Below are 25,670 nucleotides of genomic sequence, written 5' to 3' on the forward strand. Positions count from 1 at the left end.
TGAAGAATTGCAATTACATGATGGATGGAGAGAGGCCAACAAACAAACCAAACAATATACCTTCTACTCAAACCCACACCAGTCATGGTCTCGGATTGACATGGCCTGGATGACGCCAGACCTCAGGAAGGATCTACAAGACATCGAAATTATACCGAATACATGGGCCGACCATAATCCTATAAAAATAACATGGAGAGGACAGCGAAAGCAGAAGAGGTGGATGATGGACACCGGAATAATAAAAGATAGAGATTATGTGCAGATGATGGAGAACGAACTTAGAATATTTTATCAAATAAACACAAAGGAGCAGACTTCAGTACAGAATCTGTGGGACACTACTAAGGCCTATATAAGAGGCCTCACAATAGCATACACAGCAAAAAAAAAAATAAAGATAAACAACAAAAGAGGAAAAAATTAATGGAAGAACTCAACATATATGAGTCACAATTACAGAAACAGCCTGACGACAAAACAACAAGGGAAAAATTGAATCGTACTAAACATGAGTTGAACTTAATTTCACAAGCAGAAATCGCACAGAAAATGAAAATGGTCAAGCAGAAATACTTTGAATATGCAAACAAAACAGGTCACTGGCTGGCATACAGACTGAAGAAAGAGAGGGAAAAAAGAATAATATACCAATTGCAGGATGAAACAGGACAACTATATAGTATGAATTTAGATAAAAAACGTATAGTAAGGGAATTCTATCAAAACCTCTACACACAAGAAGAAACTCAAGACCAAGATATTATGGAATACCTACAAAAAGCAAATATCCAGAAATTAGAGGAATCCCACAGAGAAATACTGAATAAACCAATAACAATGATGGAGTTGATGGAAGCCCGAAAGAAACAGAAGAACAACAAAGTCCCAGGTCCGGATGGAATTCCAACGGAATTTTATAAAAACTGCCAGTCTGCAATAGACGAACTACTACTACAAGTTCTCAATGAGGCACTGCTGGAAGCAGAAACACCTAAATCTTGGGCCGAAACAATTATCTTACTCATCCCCAAAGAAGATACGGATCCGACTAAAGTCCAAAATTATGGACCCATCTTGCTGTTAAATGTAGATTATAAACTATTCACGACAATTATAGCACAGAGGCTGAAAACAATTATACATAATTATATACACCCCGACCAAAATGGTTTTGTCCCAAGGAGACAAATAAAAAACAACATGAGGACAATAATAAACATTCTCGAATACTATGAGCAAAACATCAATAATCAGGTAGCGCTAATCTTTCTCGACGCGCAAAAGGCGTTCGACAATTTGAACTGGAAATTCCTTATAGCACAACTGCAGATTATGAATTTCGGCGACAAATTCCTGAAAATGATTAAGAAAATATATTCTTCCCAGACAGCGAGAATTATAATTAATGGAGATATGACCGAAAAAATAAGCATCCAAAAGGGGGTAAGACAAGGATGCCCGATATCGCCTCTACTGTTTATAATCTCACTGGAAGTCCTTCTAAAGGAAGTAAGAAAGGAAGAAGAAATAAAAGGACTGAAGATAAGGAATGAGGAGTATAAACTACAGGCTTTCGCGGATGATGTGGTCTTCATAGTGGAACAACCGGAAGTAGCGGGAGTCAAATTATTAGAGAAGATAGAGGAGTATGGCAAAGTGGCGGGGCTTAAGATCAATAAACAAAAAACCAAAATCTTGACCAAAAATATGACAATGACACAAGAGGAAAAATTAGAAGAAGAATTAGGAATGCAAATTGCGAAGAAAGTAAAATATTTGGGAATTTGGCTTACTACAAAAGCAACAACTATTAGAGAGGACAATTACATTAAATTGATGAAGCAAATTAGAAAAGACTTGGAAAGATGGAATAAGGTACAACTATCATTTCTTGGCAGAATAGCGTCTGTAAAGATGAACATATTACCAAGACTCCTATATCTCTTCCAAGTGATACCAATTGGTCCGGGAAAAGATTTCTTTAAGGATCTCAATAAGACAATAATGAAATACATCTGGCAAGGAAAGAAAGCTAGAATTAAAATAAGATGCTTACAGGACACAAAGGAGAAGGGAGGCCTAGGTTTACCAGACTGGGAGTTATATTACAAGGCGGCGGCGTTGAATTAGATCAGAGAATGGATAGATCTATCAAATAGGAGAATGCTATACTTGGAGGGATTTGATCTGAGTCGAGGTTGGCATGCCTTTCTGTGGGAAGGCACAGACAAGCAACATCCGTACTTCCAGAGACATGTAATAAGAGGTGCACTATATAAAACATGGCAAGATATCAGAAGGCAACACTATAGTAAAATCCCACGATGGTTGTCGCCTATGGAGGCGCTAATTTATCCAAACACTATAGAAATAGGAAAGATGCGGAAATATCAAGAATTGTTGAGTAGTGGGGGAGACCTACTTACGAGACAAGAACTGGAAAGACGAGGCATTATGATTGATTGGTGGCCATATCTTCAAATTGAGTCAAAATATACAGCAGACCGGAGACATTATGATTTTCAAAGCCAACCAAGTGAACTAGATAAAATTTTAAAAGGCACAGATGAGAAAATAATATCTAAAATTTATGGATATTTAATAAGGTATAAATTAGAGGAGGAAACAGTGAAAGAAAACATGGTAAGCTGGGCAAGAAATATAGGTCACAATATAGAGTTGGATAGATGGGACAAGCTATGGGCAGAAAATTATAAGATGACACTGTCGATTCCATACAAAGAAAATTTATACAAGATATTTTATAGATGGCACCTCCCTCTGGCACGTTTGGCTAAAATGTTTCCAAACACATCACCAATGTGTTGGAAGTGCAAGACACAAATGGGGACATATTACCATCTCTGGTGGTCTTGCAGGAAGGCACAACGCTACTGGCAAGAGATTAAGAGAATAATCGAAGAAACAACGAGGCAAAGTGTAGAAATGAAACCAGAATTCTTTCTATTTGGAATGACTACACCACAGTGTACCAAGGAGATAAAACATCTTACCATCCACATATTGACAGCGGCACGTATAGTGTACGCTCAGAATTGGAAATCCGAGATAATACCAACAGAAGAAAAAATAATAACAAAAATAAATGAATGCGCTCACAAAAGAGCTCCAAGATAAAGAGAACACTGACTTTTATTTAGTTTGGCAAAAATGGTACACATGGTTAGAAAGAAGGATAGGGCCAACAACATAGGACATTAGGAGAACATAACTCAAGAATTGTAGAAATAGATACATGAGATGAGCCGTAGGATTGTATAAATAAATGGTTAATATGTTTGTAGAAAGATACTGCTGAACTTCAATGAATATATTAAGGTATAAGCAAGTGAATTTGTAAATAGTATGATTAAGGAAAATTGGTTAAATGGACATTAATCACCGATGCGAAGGTTTTCTAGAAGTTAGTCAATTGACTCTTTGTTAATGTATAAGTGTTTACATGTATTTGTGTTTTATGTTTGTTTATGTTAATAAAACTTTTTTTTAAAAAAAAGAAAATTTAGAACTAACCTGATTTTACTGCAGCCAACACCTTTAGTAAAAAAAGTCCTTTGCTTTATCCAAATGGAGTCAAGGGTCTTTCTTTCCTAAGGGATCAGATTGGGGCAGATCTGACACATAGGCTGTATAGTAGGAGTTTATCTAAACAAATTCACCTTCTAATAGAAGTATTAGAAGTATTTTTGTCTCTGTATATTTGCTAGTTCCCTTAAAATTATCATCTGTGTGAAATATGTTTAATTGTTTAGTGCCATGATTTCCATCCCATAGCTCACCTAGTAAATATGTAGGACTGTTTTCTTTTAGAAAATGTAAGAACATATTTGCAATTCTTTTCATAGAAACTATAAAATATGGATACCCTGCGACTGTTTGAAAATGTGTGGCTGCCATTCTCCAAAACCATGCAAACATCAAATAATTTGAAAGCTTAAGTGAAAGAACTATAATCACTACTTTGCAAAACACCTGGAACCTAACAAAATATTGGAAATGTATATGTGTATGTATGTGTGGGCAGCACATATCTACTTTTGAATCTGAAAGCACCGCTCAGAGTGTCATTTTTCCAATGATTAGGAAGATTTAAAGAATTATGCGCAATATGTGATTAACTGCTGCCATGCAATACCATGAAATAATTTCTTTTTACTTTACAACACAGTTAGCAAGACAGACCATATTTCAAGATGTGGCAGCTTAATTATCTGATTCAATCAAATTTTAATGGGCAGAATTGAAGTTATGCATCAATTATCCAGTCTAGCATCTTCCATGTAACAGGGTAACAGTAACAGAGTTGGAAGGGACCTTGGAGGTCATCTAGTCCAACCCCCTGCTCACGCAGGAGACCTATATTTGAACCGCCGAACTGCCAACCTTTCTGATCGACAAGCTCAGTATCTTAGCCACTAAGCCACCTAATTAGCCACTAAAATGGTAGCCACAAACGTGCACTCAAAGACCTACTACCACTTTTTGACGTGTTGCACCTCTGATCTCGTAGACTCTAGACTCTAGGGTGGACCATAAAAGACCATTTGCCCCTGAGTTTTAGCCCTAGGGGTGGAAATGATTGAGTGAAAGTTTGGTTATGGACCATCAAGACACCATCCACTCTTAACGACGACATAAATAGGTTTTCTCCATAATTGAGTTGTGAATCAATTATTCATTAACTCAATCCATAATTGAGTTAAAAATCAAATTCTTTTATCTTACAAAGCCACTGCAGGCAGAACTTAGATCAATCTGTTGTTAAAGAACAGAAAGAGAACTCGAAAAACCAATTACAGAATTTCATTTTCTTTCCTGGACTTCAATCTTGTTAGAAGTGAAAAGTCCAAAGTTATAAAACCACTAATATCAACTGTTGAATCAGGGTTATCAGGAACTCCCTTCGACTATGTTTCCCAATCGATTTCGAATTCTGAGCTAATATCTTTTTTCAAGGAGAATTTTTTTCTGCTCTTAATTGTTCTAAATATTAAAACATTGCGAGTGATGTCAAGTTGGCCCCGCCCACCCAGTCACATGACCACACAGCCACACCTACCCATCCAGTCATTAGAGCAGAGAACCAGTTGTTAAATTATTTGAATCCCACCACTGGAAAGAGGGATACATAACTAAGGCTGATTATGTGCAGATAGTCAGAACATCAAAGGTATAAGTACAGATTAGGTGAGACTTGGCTCAAAAATGGTAACTGTGAGAAGGAACTTGGAGTCCTAGTGGATGATCACTTGAATATGAGCCAGCAGTGTGCAGCAGCAGCCAAAAAGCTAATGCAATTCTGGGTTGTATAAACAGAGGCATAGAATCAAGATCACGTGAAGTATTAGTACCGCTTTATAAAACTCTAGTAAGACCACACCTGGAATATTGCAACCAATACTACAAAACCATACTACAAAAAAGATGTTGAAACCTTTGTAGAAAAAGTTTAATGAAGAGCAATTAAGATGATCAAAGGCCTGGAGACTAAAACATATGAAGAACGGCTGTAGGATTTGGTGTAGGAATCTGCAGTCTGCATATGTGCAGGGATTTTCCTATCTTGGATGGCAAACCTCAGATAAGGAAGGTTACTTGCATGTAAGCATCAGGAAATGACATTAGAAGATAAGACCCTAACTCTGTAAACAAGAGGAACAGGAGGAGAGTGTCACTGCGTTATTTTATTTACCAGCTGAGCTCATTATTTCTGGACTATCAGACTTTCCGTACCTTGCCAAGAATTGTTATCAAAAGTTACTACGCATGTCTGCATTCTTTCACTTGCTTCACACACTCTTCCTTTGTTCTCTTTCCAGAAAGGTCCGGCTGAGAAATAGCCGGCAAGAACTATTTCAAAAATGTAGCAATTAACTTTTCTTAGTTAGTGAGGTGTTTTATTTTCTTTATAACAAATAAATGAGTTTTATTAGAAACTTTTCTTCGCGTTTCTTTTCAGAATATTGCAACAAGGAGGAGCCACGATCCATCCTCTAATTAAACCAGGGTGATTTGTCCCAGAGCCAAACATGGGATTAATCAATGCCCTGACAGAGAGGAAGTGGGATGTGTGTTAGATTTTAATTATAGCTAAATATTAGAAGTGCTTAAGCAAGCAGTAATTATTAACCTATGATTTAAGTTACCTGGAAGATTCTGTCAGCCAATGATATGCTGCCAAGTACACTGTAACTTGAAAGTAACAAACTATATAATGTCACTATGTAAGGCAATAAAGTTACCACATATATTCTCAACCTTTGTGTGTGTGGTCACTCAACAAGTGGCGCCCGAACAGGGACCCTTACTTCATCTGGCAAGGATTTGGTGCACCGTCAACCCATGTGGTATCTTCAACCTTTTAAAGCAGTGGTTCTCAACCTTCCTAATGCCACGACCATTTAATACAGTTCCTCATGTTGTGGTGACCCCCAACCAGGAGTGGGTTCTAAATTTTTTTACTACCGGTTCTGTGGGCGCGGCTTGTTTTGTGGGCGTGGCTTGGAGGTCATGTGACCGGGTGGGCGTGGCTAGCTGGTCATGTGACCGGGTGGGCATGGCTATGTGTATAGGGACTACTCAGAGGGCTGAAAAAAGTCATTTCTGACAGGTCCTTGCACTTTTGACTGGTCCTCACACTTATGACCATCCTCACATTTATGCCCGTGCAGCATTCTTAACAACCATGTGACCCATTTCACAACTGCTTCTTTTCACCATGGTGATAAGATAGGGCAAAAAACGTAAAATGTGAGGACAGTCGTAAATTCGAGAACTGGTCAAAAGTGCAAGAACCAGTCAAAAATAACTTTTTTCAGCCCTCTGAGTAGTCCATGTGCACAAAGGACTACCCAGAGGGCTGAAAAAAGTGATTTCTGACAGGTCCTCGCACTTTTGACTGGTCTTCGCACTTATGACTGGTCATCATTTATGCCCATTGTAGCATTCTTAACAACCATGTCACTCATTTCACAACTGCTTCTCTTCACCATGGTGACAAGATAGGGCAAAAACGTAAAATGTGAGGACAGTCGTAAGTTCGAGGACTGGTCAAAAGTGCGAGGACCAGTCAAAAATAACTTTTCAGCCCTCTGAGTAGTCTATATGCATAAAAGGATACAGCAATAGAGAGGGAGGAAGGAAGGGAAGGGAAATTAGAGTAGGAGTGAGGGTAAGAGAGGGAGGAAAAGAGGAGGAGAAGGAGAAAGGAAGAGGAAGTAGGGAGGAGAAGAAGAGGGGGGAAAGGAAAGAAAAGAGAGAGGTGGTAGGTTTGAGGAGAAAGATTGCTGTACAATAAAAAAGATGAATGGGAAGAAAGCCAACCCCAAACAAATATAAAGATATTAAGATAAAGAATGAATTGTTAAACTTTAAAGAATAAAAAAGAACAAATATGAATAAATAGTGATAGTTAGAAACACGCATACAAACATACAATGTATTTTCTTTGAACAGAGTATTTGGCCGGTTCACAAATTTAAACAGTGTTTAGTCATTTCAATTAAATTTACAATTTCTATATTTCCTTTTTGCCATATTTATTCCTCATCTATTTTTTTTAAAAAAACATTACCTTTCATCCTCATCTCTAATCTTAATCAAATTCAATTTTTCCCTTTTATTCTATATTATACCCCTTCCCATTGTCATCTATTTTTATATCCATCCTCACATTGGTTAATTATGTAATTATGTAATACAGTTGTTTAATACAAATTCAACATTTTAATATAGATCAATTAGTTACATAACTATCTTTTTTGTATATTAATCAATATGAACATGAATATTCCAATTATTTCCATGCAATCCAATTTCTTACAAATCAATTAATTATATTTACCAATAATAATAAACCAAATAATTTCCCCCATATATTCCTCCAAACCACAACTTAACCATTTCTGCTTTGAACACAATATACAATTAATAGTATCTCAATTATTACAATTCCCTAGTTAAATAGAGCTTTTTTTCTTTTGTGTTTTAAAATCCTGAACTCTCCTCTTTTGCCCTAAATTTCCCATTGTTTGCATCTACCTTTTTTGGTGAGGAGAAAGAAAAAGAAAAAGAAATCTCTCTCCCTGCCTCATTTTGTCACGTTGCAGCAGAGCCTGCTTTACTTTCAGTTTCCTTTTAGCTAGGGAAAAAAAAATCTGCTCCAGCACTCTTTGCAGCAAGCAAAGAGCTTGCAAAACAAGAGCTTGCAAACGAGCCTGCAAAACAGCTGAGAGCGAATCAGCTGAGAGTCGGAGGCCGATCTACTCATGCTAATTAACCTATGCTGAAGCTGAAAGAGGCTGTTTTTTTCTTGCTGTTTGCTTGCAAGGAGGTAAGTGCTGCGAGGCACAAGTCAAAGGGGGTGCCACCCTCCTTGCCACTTAGCCCCCCTGTCGCCCCCCTTTGCCTCTAGCGTCCCTCTGCCGCCGCCCCTTGCCGCATACCGCCCCCTAAGGCATCCCACTGCCCCCCAGGGGGCGGTACCGCCCACTTTGGCAACCACTGGCTTAACTACTTAACAACCGGTTCTACCAAAGTAGAATCCCACCACTGGGTCTACCCATTTATATTTGCAGGCACCGATCTACTCATTTGTTTTCTTTTAACACTGATCAGCTGTAGGACGGCCCTTTGAAGCCCCGCGGCAAGAATTTAAACAGTTTTTTTCCCTCTAGCCATCAGAGGGACTCCGGAGGCAGCAATAGATTGGGAGTGGGCGGGGTAAGCAAACGGCCGGTGATCCAACAGAGCAGAGAGTGAGGGTCAGTGAAGGCATGGGGTGGGGGCGAGAGAGGGCTTTGGCGACCCCTGTGAAATGGCCGTTCGACCCCCAAAGGGGTCGCGACCCCCAGGTTGAGAACCGCTGTTTTAAAGGTTTCTGTAAGTATTCGTGGTTTCTTTAACCTTTTAAAAGTTTCTGTAAGTATGGGATCCTCGCTTTCTGAGGAACAGAGAAAGCATGCTGAAGAATTAAGCTATTTACTTAAGAAAAATCACACTGATGTGTCACAACATAGTCTCTTAAGGCTGGTCCAGGAGATTACAAATAAGTGTTTATGGTATCCTGAAAAGGGGTCTTTAAGGTTGTCTGTCTGGGAAAAAATTGGGAAAGTTTTACATACTGAACCACGAGCTGAGGTAGAGATTTTGCAGGTATGGCATTTATGTCGCTATGCAGTGGAAAAATTTGGAAATACTGAACTGTCTCTTTTAACTTCTCCACCTCCATGTTACTCCAATGCTGTTGTCTGTCCTCCTTCCTCTCCGGACTATCTGACTCTGCCTCCTTCAGCTCCTACTGACACAGGTCAGATTACTAAACCTTCTAACTCTGCTCTTCAGTCCTCTTTTCAAAAAATGGTGAAATCCTGTAAACAGGATTCCTCCATGCCTGGGGCAGAACTTGGTGAATTATTGTCTGTATGTCCTGTACAATATCATCAGGGCCAGGGCCAATTGGCAGGACAGCAGATAGCAGAATGCGAAGGGTTACCTTATCAAATTTTGAGGGAACTAAAAAAGGCTGTTACAGAGTATGGCATCAGTGGTAATTTTACTAGAGGTTCTGTGAAATTTAAATTTCCCTTGGAGGTTAAATTGATTCCTTCTCAATTTAAAGGCCCTCTTCCCTCTGGTTTAGTTGGTCTTATCTTGCCTTGATCTTCAGCTCATAAAAAGGGATGCTTTGTAGTCCCTGGTGTTATTGATTCTGATTACACTGGAACTCTTTTTATTTAGGCTTGGGTGAATTTTCCTAAAACTCTTTCTGCTGAAACCTCTATTACTCAATTACTTTTGCTCCCCTATCAAGTCCCGTGTTCTGGCACAGGGGCAGGTGGGGATGCTGGTTTTGGTTCTACCTCTCCTTCTGTGGCTTTACTTCAGTTTGTTACTTCCTTTCGTCCTTTGTTAACTCTCTATTTGAATAAGCAACCTTTTCAAGTGTTGCTTGATACAGGAGCCGATGTTACTGTTATTTCATCTTTACAGTGGCCTGTGCAATGGCCTAAGAAAGCAGTTTCTTCTTTATGCGGATATCCAATTCTCTACCACGGCTGGTAAGTCCTTTGCCCTGCAACCTTATATTTTGGATATTCATACTAATATTTGGGGTCATGATTTACTTTATTTTTTAAATGCTCAATTGATTTTGGATGATGGCTCTTCCCCTTAAGTGGCTCTCTACCACCCCCATGTGGGTGGAGCAATGGCCTCTTTCAATGGAAAAATTATCTGCTTTACAGCAGCTTGTTCAGGAATAATTAGCTACTGGTCATATTGAACCCTCTACTAGCCCCTGGAATACTCCTGTTTTTGCTATTATTAACCTTTTTTTTTTTTATATCCAATTTATATACCGCCCTTCTCCCTGAGGACTCAGGGCGGTGTACAGCCAAATAAAAACATAAATTACAAACATTAAAATAGTATTAAAAGAATATATATAAATTTGGCCCCATAATTTAAGAACAATAACAAACCCATTTAAAACATTTAAAAAATTAAGAAAAAAGTTAAGCCAGCTTGCTGAAAAAAGAGGGTTTTAAGGGCACGGCGGAAGGCACCGAGGTCTTGGATTCTCCTAATCTCTGGGGGCACTTGGTTCCAGAGGGTGGGTGCCCCCACAGAGAAGGACCTCCCCCTGGGGGTCACCAGCCTACATTGTTTGGCTTATGGCACCCCGAGGAGGCCCTCTCTGTGGGAGCACACAGGTCGATGGGAGGCCGTCGGTAGCAGCAGGCGGTCTCGAAGATATCTAGGTCCTATGCCATGGAGCGCTTTAAAGGTGATAACCAACACCTTGAAGCGCACCTGGAAGACCACTGGGAGCCAGTGCAGCTCACGCAGGAGAGGTGTTGTATGGGAGCGCCATGCAGCTCCCGTAACTACCTGCGCAGCCGCATTCTGGACCAGTTGGAGCCTCCGGGTGCCTCTCAAGGGGAGCCCCATGTAGAGAGCGTTGCAGTAGTCCAGGCGAGAGGTGACGAGGGCATGAGTGACTGTGCGCAGGGCATCCCAATCAAGAAAAGGTCACAACTGGCGTATCAGGCGGACCTGAAAGAAGTCCCCCTGGCCACAGCCGTCAGATGTTCCTCCAAGGACAGCTGTGTATCCAGAAGGAAACCCAGATTGTGGGCCCTCTCCGAGGGGGCCAAAGACTCGCCCCCAATAGTCAGAGATCATCTGACTATATTGGGATGCTGGGAACCACAGCCACTCAGTCTTGGAAGGGTTGAGTTTGAGCCGGTTTCTCCCCATCCAGATCCGCACAGCCTCCAGGCACCGGGACATTACTTTAAGGGCATCGTTGGGGTGGTCAGGGGTGGAGATGTATAGCTGGGTGTCATCAGCGTACTGGTGGTACTTCACCCCAAAACCACGGATTATCTTGCCCAGTGGCTTCACATAAATGTTGAACAGAAGGGGCGAGAGAACCGACCCGTGAGGCACTCCACATATGAGAGGCCTCGAGGTCGACCTCTGCCCCCCTGCCAACATGAACTGCGACCGGTCGGAGAGAAAGGAGGAGAACCACCGAAGCACGGTGCCCCCCAACCCCAACTCTTCCAACTGGTGCAGCATGATACCATGGTCGATGGTATCAAAAGCCACTGAGAGGTCTAACAGGGCCAGAACAGAGGAGCAACCTCTGTCCTGAGCCCTCCAGAGATCATCTACCCTGCCTTCCAGGGGGTCCTCCCGCGCTCCTGGGTGAAGCAGGGAGCGGGTCACCCTGAACAGGGCGGCCGGATGATTCTATGATGTCACAAGAAGAGCGGAAAAGTGGTTAAACTTTGCCGCTTTTATCGCCACTAGGTAGGTCTTAATATGCGACCTTACCAGTGTTCGGTCAGATTCAGCGAGACTGGCCCTCCAACCGCTCTCCAGGTGTCTTTTCCGGCGCTTCATCTCCCTCAACTCTTCGGTAAACCAAGGAACTGCAAGGAATCGGCACCAGGTCAGAGCCTGCAAAGGCACGACTCGATCCAAGGCCCCACCAGCCGCCCGATCCCAGGCAGCCACCAGGTCCTCGGCCGAGTCATGTGCCAGATCCTCAGGAAATGGCCCAAGCTCCATCTGGAACCTATCAGGATCCATCAGGTGCCTGGGGCGGAGCCATCTTATTGGCTCTGCCTCCCTGCGGCGGGGTGTAGCGGTTCAAAGGTCCAGGCGGAGGAGCGAGTGATCTGACCATGACAAGGGTTCCATGTCTATATCCCCTATAACAAGATCACTCAACCACTGGCCAGAGACAAAAATCAAGTCCAGAGTGTGTCCCCCCCGTGAGTGGGGCCATGAACTAACTGGGTCAGGTCCATGGCCGTCATGGAAGCCATGAACTCCTGAGCCATCCCAGACGTTTCACCAACGGATGGCAAGTTGAAATCACCCATGACCATAAGCCTGGGTGTATCAACTGCCACCGTGGCTATCACGTCGAGTAGCTCAGGCAGGGCCGCTGCCATGTGGCAGGGAGCCAGGTACATAAGCAACAGGCCCATCTGAACCCCATGACCCCATCTCACAAAGAGGGATTCACATCTGGCAATCTGAGGCACAGTGGTCTCCCTCGGACCGAGACCTTCTTTAATAATGACCGCCACCCCCCCTCCCCTCCCCTGGGCTCTTGGCTGATGGAATGCTCTGAAACCTGGTGGGAACATCTCGACCAGAGGGACCCCTCCCTCCGATCCCAACCAGGTCTCCGTGATACCTGCCAGGTCCGCTCCCCCCTCCTGAATAAGATCGTGAATGAGGGGGGCCTTATTTACCACAGACCTGGCGTTGCACAGCATCAGCCGCAGGCCCAGGTCCTGAGTATCTGAGCCACCTAGTATCCGAGAGGAGCCTTGGGGACCGGGGCGCGCAATTGCTCTCAAACAGTGAGTGCGCGCCCCCAACACATGATGTGGTCCCCTGCTTCCGCCATATCTGCCCCTCCCAACCACCGTGCTGATGGTACTTCCCTCATTGGGATAGCCCTCCGCCCCTCCCCATTCCCTCGTCCTGTACCCTCCAAACCGTTACCCCGTGCCGGGCTCGGCTCTGACCTTGGTGGATTACCCCCCCCATCCCCTTTGGTCGTCCTCCCAGTTCCCCTTAAAAAATTATTTAAAACCCTAATTAAAAAACCCCTTAATCCCCGCTTTGAAACATGCCACCTCTCGGGGCTCCAAAGCCCGTCCTTAAGGTAGGCCTTTGATAACGTGGAAGGCCATCGCCACAAGAGGGGGGCATCTCGCAGCGCAAGCAGGTCTGCCGAGGTATAAGCCCTTTAAGTCCTTTTTGCAGAGACAGCTGCAGCATGAGTCTGGTCCATACCATTTGTGAAAAATTCAATGTTTACTATCTGTTGCTTTGTTTACTTGGAATTATTTAACTCTTGTAGATTCCTTTTCAGATATTCCTGTTAATGTTCATTTTTGTGCAATAGAACCACTGACAAGACCGCTAGTAAAGTATCGCCTTGCTCCTAATCCTGAGTGGCAGGGACCTGCTCGTCTAATTACTTGGTTACGCGGCAGTTGAACTCCCCCAGACTCGCCAACCTTTGTGGATCCCTGCTCGGCACATTCAACCCTATCATGGCTTGGCATCAGGGTCTGCACAACCCAATTCCCAACTTCAATCTGAATCTCAAAACGGAGGTCCGTCTTCCAAAACATCAACGACCCTTGCCAATCACATGGGGGCAAGTGAAGGCCACAACATACCAAGCTCAACAGCAATTGGTTCAAGCTGATCTACTTCAGACTCCTGAAAATCTAGTTGCTGCTGTTTTTGCTATTATTACAGCTAATTCTGTCACAATTCTTTTTTATATTCTCTTGTCTTCTTTTGGTTCTGTTACTGCTTTAAATGACATTCAGCCTATACAACTTAATCCTAATCTCTGGGTTCGTCATGCTCAATATATGTTTTTGGTTCACGGTACTAATGTCACCCTGTATTATGAGCCTCCTATGGCTTTTGGTCAAGTTGCTTTCATACCTGATTTAATATCTTCATCTTCCTTTATTGTTTCACAATTGCAAATCATTCATTATTCTTGGTTGTTTTCTAAGCCACCAACGCAACTTAATTCTGTTTGTTGGCGTTATCTTCATACTAATCAATATACTAGAGGCTTATGTTTTTGCTGTTATGCTCGCCATACTTGGCTTAACAATTGGAATGATTATGCTAAGGCTCAACGCATTTTATTGAAAGTAGGGAATTATAGTTATTGTACTGACTATTATTACCTCTGGGGAACCTTTAATTCTTCTTTATATGGGCCTAATATTGTGCCTGAAATGTATCCTGATAATTTTCCTATTTTTAACGCTTCTGATATGACTGATACTGGATCCATTTGTGCTGGCTGGCTAACTAAAGGACCCTAATATGTGGTTCTTTTTTGACAAATATGCAACCAACGTACACCTTCAGAAATATCAGTGTGCTGCTATTGGCTACTTTTCCCTACCTGTACAAATTGGCATTTCTTCATCTTCTTCACGACAATGATGTGCTCCATTAGGTCCTACATGTAATGATGACGTTATCATTGATACACAACTGTCCTCTCTAAATACCTTTGGCCGTGCTCTGGCTGGAGCTATTACTGGAGTGATCACCTTAGGGGCTTACCCTGGAATAATAGCTCAAGAAAATGGACATTCTATCCTGGGCTTAACATGTCACCTGGAGAAATCAATTAATGCCACTGCTGCTATTGTTTGTGATCTCCAATATGAAATTGAGGACCTGAATCAGGATGTGCTCCAGCAATGTTTTGCTATTGACTATTTGTTAGCATGACAAGGAGGTTTTTGTAAACTTGTTGGCCGTCATGGATGTGCTGTTCATTTTCACTCTTTGAACAAAACCATTGAAGATGAACTTGCTAAACTCCAATCATATTTTCAGAATAATGTTCATGCTATTTCCTCTCCTTTTGACTGGTTGACCAATTGGCTTCCTGATTGGTCCTGGCTTAAGCAGTTGTTTTTTTATGCTGTGATTATTATTGTCATGTTAGTTGCTTGCTGTTGTTTCATTCAGTGTATTCCCTCATTAATTGCTATGTTTTGTCCTGCTCCTCTTTCTCTGTCTCCTCCTCAAATGCGTTATATTCAAAAATCTTTGTTCCCTCAAAATTAAATAAAAAGAGGGGACATGTAGGAATCTGCAGTCTGCATATGTGCAGGGATTTTCCTATCTTGGATGGCAAACCTCAGATAAGGAAGGTTACTTGCACGTAAGCGTCAGGAAATGACATTAGAAGATAAGACCCTAACTCTGTAAACAAGAGGAACAGGAGGAGAGGACGTGGGATGTGTGTTAGATTTTAATTATAGCTAAATATTAGAAGTGCTTAAGCAAGCAGTAATGATTAACCTATGATTTAAATTACCTGGAAGATTCTGTGAGCCAATGATATGCTGCCAAGTACACTGTAACTTGAAAGTAACAAACTATATAATGTCACTATGTAAGGCAATAAAGTTACCACATATATTCTCAACCTTTGTGTGTGTGGTCACTCAACAATTTGGGTTTGACTAGTCTAAAGAAAAGAAGAATTAGGGGTAACATGATAGATTTGAGGGGCTGTCACAAAGAAGAGGGGGTCAAATTATTCTCCAAAGCACCAGAGGGCAAGACAAAAAACAATGGTTGAAAACTAACCAAAGAGAGAAGTAACCTGGAATTAAGGAGAAACTTCCTAATAGTGAGGACTATTAACCAGTGGAATAGTTTGCCTTCAGAAATTGTGGGCACTCCATCACTGGAGGTTTTTAAGAAGAGACTAGACAGCCACTGTCTAGTCTAGGTTCTCCTGCTTGAGCAGGAGGCTGGACTAGAAGACCTCCAAGGTCCCTTCCAGATTCTATTCTATTCTATTCTATTCTATTCTATTCTATTCTATTCTATTCTATTCTATCCTATCCTATCCTATCCTATCCTACCCTACCCTACCCTACCCTACCCTACCCTACCCTACCCTACCCTATCCTTACATTGATTCCTTATAAACCTATTCTCTATATTGGGGTTCTTATTAGTGTGTATATACACTCAAATATTCTTTGCTCAATATCTATGTAATTTTGAAGCTCTCATTCTTGGATAATCTGGATCACTAATCAGTTAAATTTGGAAATAAATTTATCATTGGATTGTCTTCCCTTGTTGGTGTTTTTTAAGGTTCATTCTCTACCACCCTGCTATCAGTTGGATTTAAGCCATGTGATGTTGGACTTAAGACATTTTAAGTGATGTTGAGATCCTGTTCAGGCAAGTTTCCATCTCACGGTGGGAGTATTATCAATATATAGATGCCCCCTTTAAATTAATTATAAAGGCTTCATACCAGGCAGTGATGTCAGAGAAGTTCATTGTCATTTTGGAAGCACAGATCACTGAATGTTCTCACTAGTCCCTTCAGATTTTTAATACTACCTAGAACAAAATAGGCTTGCTTTTTTGTTACAATTAAAATTAATTTACAGACGCATATAGCTATTTTTTTTTCATGAATGTATCTCTTGAAATTACAATACTGTAACAAATACTATGCTATGTTATCACCTACTGATTTTATTATTAAAGAAATCTTTGTTTTGCTCTCTTATTCAGCCTGGGAAATAAAAATAAAAAGATTAAAAATCTAGAAGGCAGTGACAAACTGCTATAAGGATGGTCCCATAAAGTCACTAGGAGTTATATATTTTTAGTTGAAAAAGTTTAGATATCAACAAAACAATTTTTAGTAGAGGAGAACAATGCAAGACAATAGATTTCTTTAGCTCTTCTACTTATAAAACATGCCCCTCCCAAGCTGCCTTGCACTGGGCAATTTGCTGTGGGACAAGTTGCCATGGCCACATGGGAGAATTTACCAAATACCAGAGCCATCTGTCCCAGCGGCCAATCCATGCGGCAAGGGAAGGACCTCTATCTTCCCATTGGATGTGACCTGCAACAAGGTGCCAGATGGGGCACTGTGCAGGGCAACTAGTTGCACGGGATAACTTGCCAAATGCCAGAGGCACCTGTCCCAATGGGCACTCTGTGCATTGATTCCAGGAACCCTTTTTCCTGAGACTTGTTTTATTTTACTGGCCACTGGAGAGAGAGTTCTGGCACTTCCCCAGAGTGGCTTCCCTCAATCCCAGCTAAAACGAGCACCAATCTGTTCATTTCATTTCAGAGAATGGAGGGCTGAATTCTGCCAGGAAATATGCTGGATGATCGCATCCCTTACTCTTCCTCTTGAGATTAGTCCCTTTTGGTTACTTGGGAGGCTCTGCAGCCACAGTCCAGGAGAGGAAAGCTGGCACAGCCATGAAAAGAAAGCATGAAAGCCTCTTTGGCATTGGTGAGCAACAGGCAGTGTGGGGCCTTCATTCCACCCACAACAGGGTTACTTTTGAAAAGGGTAAAGTGGTCACAGGGAAACATATACCCCCCACTACCCTGAAGCCCATGGCTCCTTTGGGCAAAGGAGGTGTTTCAAAATGAGTGTGGGACTAGCAGGGTCAGGAAGCCTCTCTGGATGTGCCCAACTCCCTCTTCCAGCCTAGCTGGGAAACTGGCAGCAAGTAGAAGCCTCTCCTGCAAGAATAGCTTAGCAGTAGCCCATCTTCAGCCCCAACACTAGCCTGCCACCCAAGAGTCTCCCTGTCACCCTCCCATGCCCTTTGTGCATCAGTCAGGAGGGCAGGGCAGAGCAGGAGAACTCTCCCACCACTGGGGCTCTATTTTCCTGCCATCCTGACTGGCCTTTGGACTAGTTCTCTTTCCTTTTCTGTTGTCATTACTGCAATCCTGGCTGTGCCTACCCAGCACCCTTGCCTGGTATGTGTTACCCTCCCCATGAACCCTTCTGGAAGAAACTCTTTTGCTCAACCCTCCCCAAACATGCCAGCAGCTGGGCTTCCTGTGGGTTTGACCTTCAGCAAGCCAGGTTGCTTGGAACAGACTTGGAAGCAGCCTTCACAGGCTAAGTTCTGTGGCATGCACCAGTTTTGAACTGAAAAAGTTTCTCTTGCTTGTTCTGATTGGTGAGTCCTGAGCGAAGGAGGCAGATCTTACTCACCCCAAGTCCCGGTTGCCTGAGAGGTCAAGTGGCCAGCCAGGAGAGGGCCCCAGGCAAGTCCAACTGTCCTGCTACCAGAAGGAGATGGAGCCGAGCTGTCCTGGGTGCGTAAATAGCTTATAGATGGAGCAGTGGACTTTTTTGATGGAAGGCAGGATGTGGGGTCATAGGAGGTAGGTGGAGAGAGCACCGCTTGCTCAGAATTGCCAGATCCATCCGGCCATCTGGATTTTTCTTCTGACTAATGGCCAGAAGAGAAAACACGCTGGCAAGCAAGGCTGGACCCATCTGTTAGATAGGAGGTGGAAATAGAAGAGGCGGAAGGCCATAGTCCATTCAGCACTTTATTTCCAGCTGCTATCAAGAGCAAGAGAGAGACAGGCTGCAGAACAAGTGAACCGCACAGGTCCTGTTGCTCCCTAAAGCGCCCTGCCTACCTACATGACTACACTGATTGGTTGTGCTCTAACAGGAGGGGAGAGGTGTTACGTACGGATGTACAGAGCTCCCATTTGCTACCAGAAGGCTGCCGGAGCTCTCTTTTTAAAGAGTTACGGCAGTCTTGCCAGCCACTGACAGAGGTTTATTTTTTCCTGCCGCTAGATTAGCCAATCAGCGGTGGGAATGCAAATGGAAGCTCTGTACATCCGTACGTAACACCTCTCCCCTCCTGTTAGAGCACAACCAATTAGCGTAGTCATGTAGGTAAGTGGGGCGCTTTAGGGAGCAACAGGACCTGTGCGGTTCACTTGTTCTGCAGCCTGTGCAGTCAGGCCTGCTGCCGCTCCTGAGTCCTCAGAGGAACCTCCTGGAACACTCCTATGGGTGAAGAGGACTCCACCCCGGCCTCTCCTTTGGTTCCTGGATCTCGTCAATGGACTCCTGGTTCCTCAGATAAGTATTCACAGTCCTCCCTCGGGTTTGAGTCTAGGGTCTCTGTGTTGTTTGGTGCTAGGGACAGTTTTTTATTGTATGGGTTTCCGCTTGTTGTTTTGTATGTTCCTTGGGGCGGAGGCTTACTTAGTGGCCTCCTGGGATTCTGGTCTTTTTGGTTGGTGGATTTTTTCGATTGCCTTAACAAGGTCTCCCCTAGTAGTCTGTGTAATGGCTCAGCAACAGTGGCTTTCTGTTTTAAGAAAATACTATAAAACTTTAGCAGCCCAAGAAACGCCTGGAGTTCAGTTTTGTTCTTTGGGGTTGGGGCTTCTTTAATTGCCTTGATTTTACTATCTGTGGGATGGATCCCTGAACCATCAAATAAATATCCCAGGAATTCGACTTTCTTCACCCCAATTTGGCATTTTTCCTTTTTGACTTTCAGTCCCTTCTTTTGAAATCTGCCCAATGTCTCTTCCAACCTGTTGATCAATTGTTCTTTGTTCTCCACTGACACGAGGATATCATCAAAATAGGGGACTACTCCTGGGATGCCCTGTAGAAGGCACTCCATCATGCTCTGGAATAGTCCCGGGGCCACGTTTACCCCAAACTGCAATCGGTTGCATTTAAATGCCCCGCGGTGTGTCACAATGGTTTGGGCTTCTGTGGTTGCATCATCTACTGGCAACTGTCGATACGCTTGGACTAAATCTAATTTGGCAAATATTTTTCCGTTTCCCACTGAATGTAGCAGATGTTGCACTACTGGCATGAGGTACGCGCTCTGTTGTAATACTTTATTTAATGTGCATTTATAATGCCCACAGATGCGCACTGACCTGTCTGATTTAATCGGGATGATTTTTGGGGTCTCCCATGTGGCATGGTCGATTGGCTCCAGAATCCCCTGGGCAATTAGCTTATCTAATTGCTCATTTACCTTGGGCCGAAGAGCAAATGGAACCCTGCGGGGTTTTAGCCTGATTGGGGTAACACTAGGGTCTAGGTTAAAAGATATAGGTTTTTCTGTATACTTGCCTAGGCTCCCATCGAAAACATCCCCAAACTTTGCCACCAGTTGATCTAGTTCACTCCCACTGATTTTGTTGATGCCGGTGACCCCTAATCCTAGGGTTTTGACCACTCCAGGCCCAGAAGAGTTGGTCTGTCGTTGTCGATGACGGTTAGGGGCAGCTGTCCACTGAAGTAATTGTACTTGACTTGCACTGATGCTCTTCCTAGCACGGGAATGTGATTTCCCTGGAAATCATTTAAAGTGATGTTTTGCAGTTTGAGTTGTTTGTTCTTCATTGTTGGGATGAGGTTCTTCAGTGTCTGCCATGACACAATGGTGAAGAAGGACCCCGTGTCTAATTGCTGCAAGGGGTCCCCTCTATAGGGATGATGACGTGATATTTATCAGCGTCACATGCGTCTGAGTGGCCCACAGTTGTTTAATTTATTCCTCTTGCTTCTGGGTAGGGTTCTTCCCTGTGCTTGTTTCTTTGGCGCCCCGGTCTTGCGTGTCTTTGTCTCCCTGGACCAGCCTGGGGTCTGGGTTGGTATGGTATAGGCTGGGTGGCCCTGCAGGCCTCGGCTATGTGGCCCTTTTGCTGGCACCAGCGGCATATGGCATCTTTGAACCAGCAAGCTGATCTAGCATAAAAACCCATGCACCCCAGGCAACGGGGTTGTTTAAAATCATTGTCTCTTTGGCTGACCCTTCTTTCCGGGTATATTCAGTTCACTGCCTCTTCCTCTCCCGAGCCTTCGTCATTCTTGGGGACCTCAGTGGCCAATCAGTCTCCCGTTGGGTACGATGTACTCCTCTGGTCTTTCGGATGTCGGTGGCGGAATTATCAGACGCTTCTGCGGCTCTGGCTTCCTCAACCACATCTTTGAAGGTGGCTCCCCTCTGAATCAGCAGCTTCTTCTGTAGGGTCAGGTCCCTCATCCCCAAGATGAGTCTATCTTTCATCATCTCCTCCGGATTGACGAATTCGCACTTGGTTGCAATTTCTTGCAATTTGGCCATAAAATCGCTGATGGTCTCACCTTCTCTTTGCCGCCGGTGGTAAAATTCATTTCGGCTCACCATTGGCGTTGCTGTTGGGGCATAATGGTCCCTTAGGATATTCTGCAGCGTGGACCAGGTCATTGATTCGATGTCTGCCAGTGATGCAAGGGTCTGAATCAGGGGTGAAATGATTCCGGTTCAGACTGGATCGCCCAATCCAGTAGCAATGGTGGCGGGTGGTTCGGAGAACTGGTAGCAAAAATCCCTGCCCTATCCCATGCCCAGCTGAGCTGTGCGATCATCAGAGGCTTTTTTTTTTACTTTTAAAAGCATTTTTTCTACAACCTCTACTTTTAAAATGCTTTTAAAAGAAAAAAAAGCCTCTGACGATCAGACAACTCAGCTGGGATCGTCAGAGCCTTTTAAAAGCATCTGACGAAGAGGTTGTAAAAAAAAAAAGCTTTTAAAAGGTAAAAAAAAGCCTCTGAGCAGCACGATCATCAGAGGTTTTTTTTTTTACTTTTAAAAGTAAAAAAAAAGATTGCGCACCACAGCTGATCATCCCCCTTCGCTGTTCTACTTACCGAATGCCTCCTTTTGGCATGCACTGCGCATGCGCTCCTCGCATTTGGTGCGTGGTACGCACTGCGCATGCGCAACCAGCGAACTGATAGTAAACCGGTTCAGATTTTACCACTGGTCTGAGCCATCTTGTAAATTTTTGGGCTGCAGTAGGTGAGGAAGAGAGCTCTTTTTCTGTTTTCTGGAAAGTCTTGGTAGTTGTTGGCTTCCGGGAACATTCGGAATCATCCCATATAGGTGTGCCATTCCTCTGTCTGTGGGTTGTAGATAGCCAGTGCAACTGGTCATCATTTTTTTAGTTTGCCGGACAAGATTGTTCCTTCCTAGAAGATGGCTGCGGATGCCACGAGGGGAAGGTCAATGCCCTTTGTCCCCTTTTCTTCTCCTTTTGGCCACTGACAGTGGTTTATTTTTCCCCGTTGCTAGATTAGCCAATCAGCGGCAGGCATGCAAATGGGTCCTCCGTATGTCTGTATGTAACACCATCCTTCAAATGATCAGGAATTGGAGCCCTTCACTGGAAATCCTTCTTTTGACATCAACCTCTTAAAGCAGGATTGAAGTGTTGCAGTGCTGAATCTGACCATTTCCTGGATTTGGAGTTTCTTTAAGCAGAATGCACAAACTGCAAGACCTGAGCCCTGCAAGGTGGAGGCAAAGGCATGAGGGAGGCAGCACCAGCCCCTTCATCCCACTGTCTCTTGGCTTGCCTTCAGCTGCACCAAACAAGCACCAGCATGGGGCATCTGGATAGCCTGCCTCACCCATGTCAGTGCCAGTGTACAAGCCTCCTGCGAGTCTCCCAAAAAAGAGGGAAAAAGCAAAGCAGCTGGCCACAGGAAGTGGCCCAACAAGCAGAAGCACTGCACCCAGAAAGAGAAGGGCAAAAGCGGTATTTGTGCTGCCCCAAGGGGCCAGTTGGCTGCAGAGGCGAAGGTGAGCTCCAGGGCGGCAGCGGCGCTCTGGGAGGGCAGATGTCCCGGGGCTGCACATGCGGTGCCACTGCTGTACTTCTCGGCCCCAGTGCAGCAGTTGCGTCTCCCCCAAGGGCCGCCCACCCACCCACTGGCCAGCCCGGCCTGGAAGCGGCACGTCTCCCATCAAGGGTTGGATGTGAGACCAGACCTCGGAAGGCAAGTGGGCATGGGGGACTGCCGGGAAGGCCATGTGGAAGGCAGGCAAGTATGGCAGGGCCGTGGGGAAGGGAATAGACTGCTAGCTCCCTTCCCCATGGCCGGGCGACCCCAACATGTTTGCTTGCCTGCCTTCCATGTGGCTTTCCCGGAGGTCCCCATGGCCAGCTTGCAAAGGCAGGCAAGCGCATGGGCGAGTGGCGGGCGGGGCCAACCAGGGATGGTTTTTACTGGTTCAGCGAATCATTTAAAATCGCTGCTACTGGTACATGCGATCTGTATATCAATCAGAATAGAGCTGGAAGGGACCTCTGAACCGGTCTAATTTCACCCGATATGATGCAACAATATGAATCCATTGGAAAAAGCTGTTTTAGTACAGTAGAAACAACTTCCAGAAAAACAGGGAAGTTGCAAAACCCAGTTTTGCAGGGTTCTCCCACGGTGGGTGTTTGCGAACGACACTCTGCAGCTCGGTGCCACTCTTTTCCACACTTGAAACAGGCTGAGGATCTCAGAGAGAATGCGGTTTGTGGTTTGAGGGGCTGTTGCTTCCATTGGGGGTGGGGATTTCTTCCATGCTCGCCCCATTCGATACTGGTTTCTGGCCACATCGATCTCACTTCTTCGGCGGTGATGTACCATTATGTAGGTGATTCGGTGCACCTCGGGCCACGCAGGCATTGTATAGATCATCACTCAGCCTGTCCTTGAAACAACTCACCAAAATATCTTCCGGCCAGTTCACACGACACGCAAGATCCCGGAATTCTTCAGTATACTCTGCTACTGGCCATCGCCCCTGCCTCACCACCTTAATGAGGTTGTGTGCTTTGTGATCTGCTAGTGGGTCCTCAAACCGTCGTCGCAGGGCCATCATGAAACAGTCGAAATCCCGCAGTTCTGGTGCATTGGCGTTATGCAGGGTCACCATCCATCTGGCAGTGTCACCCTCTAGGGTTAGGGTCACAACTCGCACTCGGGATCCTTGGGTTTGGAAATCACGCCCGTACTCTTGCATGTAAGTGAGCACGTGTGCCACAAAGAATCCTAATTGCTGCAGATTCCCATCAAACTTCACCCCAAGGGAGGGAGTTTCTCTTTCCAGTTGCGGGACTCGGATGGTTGGGAATGGGCGCCGATGTGCGTGCTGCCTGGGGGGAGGGTTTGCTGGGTCTTCTTCCACTGCTGCTGCGCCATCTGCTCGATAGCTGGGCTCCAGAAGGGGGGTGCCTCCCGTGGCATCATCTGCGACTGCTGACCTTTCTGCGCCCTTTGGTTGTTGTCCTGGCTCCCCTTGGATGTTGAGATTTTCCAAAGTTTCCATCACCAATTGGGTTATATGCCTCTTGAGACAATCCTCCTCAGTGGTGCTTCAGTTAATTCCCCCTGGTCAGCAAGGGCTTCTAGTTCCTGTTTCCACCCTGGTTTTCGGTTGCCATGGCTGAGGGTGACTCCTCTGGCTCTCTCATCCCAGCTATCTTTCTTCCCGATGCCAATTGACCAGCGGGGCTTTTCAGGATTCTCCAGGGTTACCTCATCCTCTCCAATGGGGTGTACGACACAGGCATCTGACTGGGTGGCAGTTGCTGTCTTCCCCCAGCAATCGGCTTCTCCCAGTTCTCTGCTTCGTTCAGACATGGTTTGCAGGGTCCCCTCAGTAGAGTGAAGATTGCGTCTCTGGGTTGACCATTTTGCAGATCTTGCTTTCTGTAATGATTGCCTCTCCTTCCAATTTAAGAAAGTAAAAACTCTTGAAATGTGGTTGTTCAAAAGGAACCTTTTATTAAGCAGAAGTGATAACAATCCAATTAAAGCAAGATCTGAATACCCTTAGGCAAAACAAGTAGGGTTAAAACAGTAGAGACCCCTCCCTTTAAGTCAAAATGCAGATTTTAGCTAATACACAAGTGTGAAGATGTTTTCTTTACTAGTTTCTCTGAAACCTGAACAAACATGCATTCACACCGTTATCCTTTAAAGTGAAACAACCCACATGGCTATCATAAACATTCCTCCACATAAAGAGGATCTCAGGGCTCTTTGGCACCAGAATATAGGTTGTAAAATATCTGTTGACACAGGCAATGCTAGTAAATCGAATCCAAGTCTCCCCCTTCTTCCAATTAAATGGCAGTATAACTTTTAGCGATCTGACACAAAACTACAGTATACCCATTTACAGAAGGTAGCAAAAAAAGGACTGTTGCATTCCAAATTCTTCTGAGATAGGGGGGAGAGATAGGCAGATGGCAGATGTTTACTCATGAGTAAAACAATCCCTTTTTATAACAGGTCAGTAACAGTCTTTTATTTATATGGATAAACAAAAAATCAAATGTAGTTAGTTCCAACTTACTTGGGTTTAGCCAAGAAATCCAAATTGCTTGCTCTATACTAGAAAAGAACAGTTGTCTATGACAATGGGCCACTCCCAAAACCCTCCTATTTATTTCCAAGCCAGGGAGGGGCTGGCTGTTGTCTGCCTCTGCTTCTCCCCGAGAGTCAGCTTACTGTTTTCCTTTGTTTTCCTCTTTTCCTCTCTGCGCATACGCACATCTGGGATGAACATGTGTTCCTCCCCCTTACTCAGCTCAGTGGTTGGTCTATTACTCCCTCGGCAGAATGAGATGACTCGACTGCTAGCTTGACATGGCCAGCTGGGGGCAGCTTCTCACCACTACCAAGTCCCCTCTGCCAAATCACTGCCATTTCTTTGCAGGACATCTCAACACCAGAAATTTGCTGTAGGAACAACTTGCTAGGGGCACTGGAGAGCTGGGAGGGGCAGGTGAGCAAGTGGGCTGTCACAGGGGGATGGTGATGGGTGGGCAGGCACTGGATGGGCAATGAGCGGGAGTTGGTTCTGACCCAAAAACTGAATGGGCAGTTTGGCTGTGGTTGTGAAAAGAGCATCCCATTTTGTGAGTGGAGTGGAAGGCAATAG

General features: G+C 44.3%; 1 protein-coding gene and 1 long non-coding RNA gene across 2 annotated transcripts in view; one reads left to right on the forward strand and one right to left on the reverse strand.

Annotated features, from left to right (window-relative positions):
- The window catches only part of LOC148112643 (uncharacterized), a 40,935-nt gene extending 15,715 nt beyond the window's left edge, over positions 1-25,220 (reverse strand). The window contains exon 1 of the long non-coding RNA XR_015729222.1: positions 25,083-25,220. This is a non-coding gene — a long non-coding RNA (uncharacterized LOC148112643). The remainder of the gene's footprint in view (positions 1-25,082) is intronic.
- Positions 13,486-15,535, forward strand: ERVK3-1 (endogenous retrovirus group K3 member 1). Its single transcript, XM_087875394.1, is given in 2 exon segments — positions 13,486-14,396; positions 14,398-15,535. Coding segments are annotated over 2 exon segments (1,560 nt in total). The 5' UTR covers positions 13,486-13,610; the 3' UTR covers positions 15,172-15,535.
- Positions 25,221-25,670: the final 450 nt, after the last annotated feature.

Source organism: Pantherophis guttatus, chromosome 8 (assembly GCF_059756535.1).
Source record: "Pantherophis guttatus breed Tessera chromosome 8, ASM5975653v1, whole genome shotgun sequence".
Classification (NCBI taxonomy): domain Eukaryota; kingdom Metazoa; phylum Chordata; class Lepidosauria; order Squamata; family Colubridae; genus Pantherophis; species Pantherophis guttatus.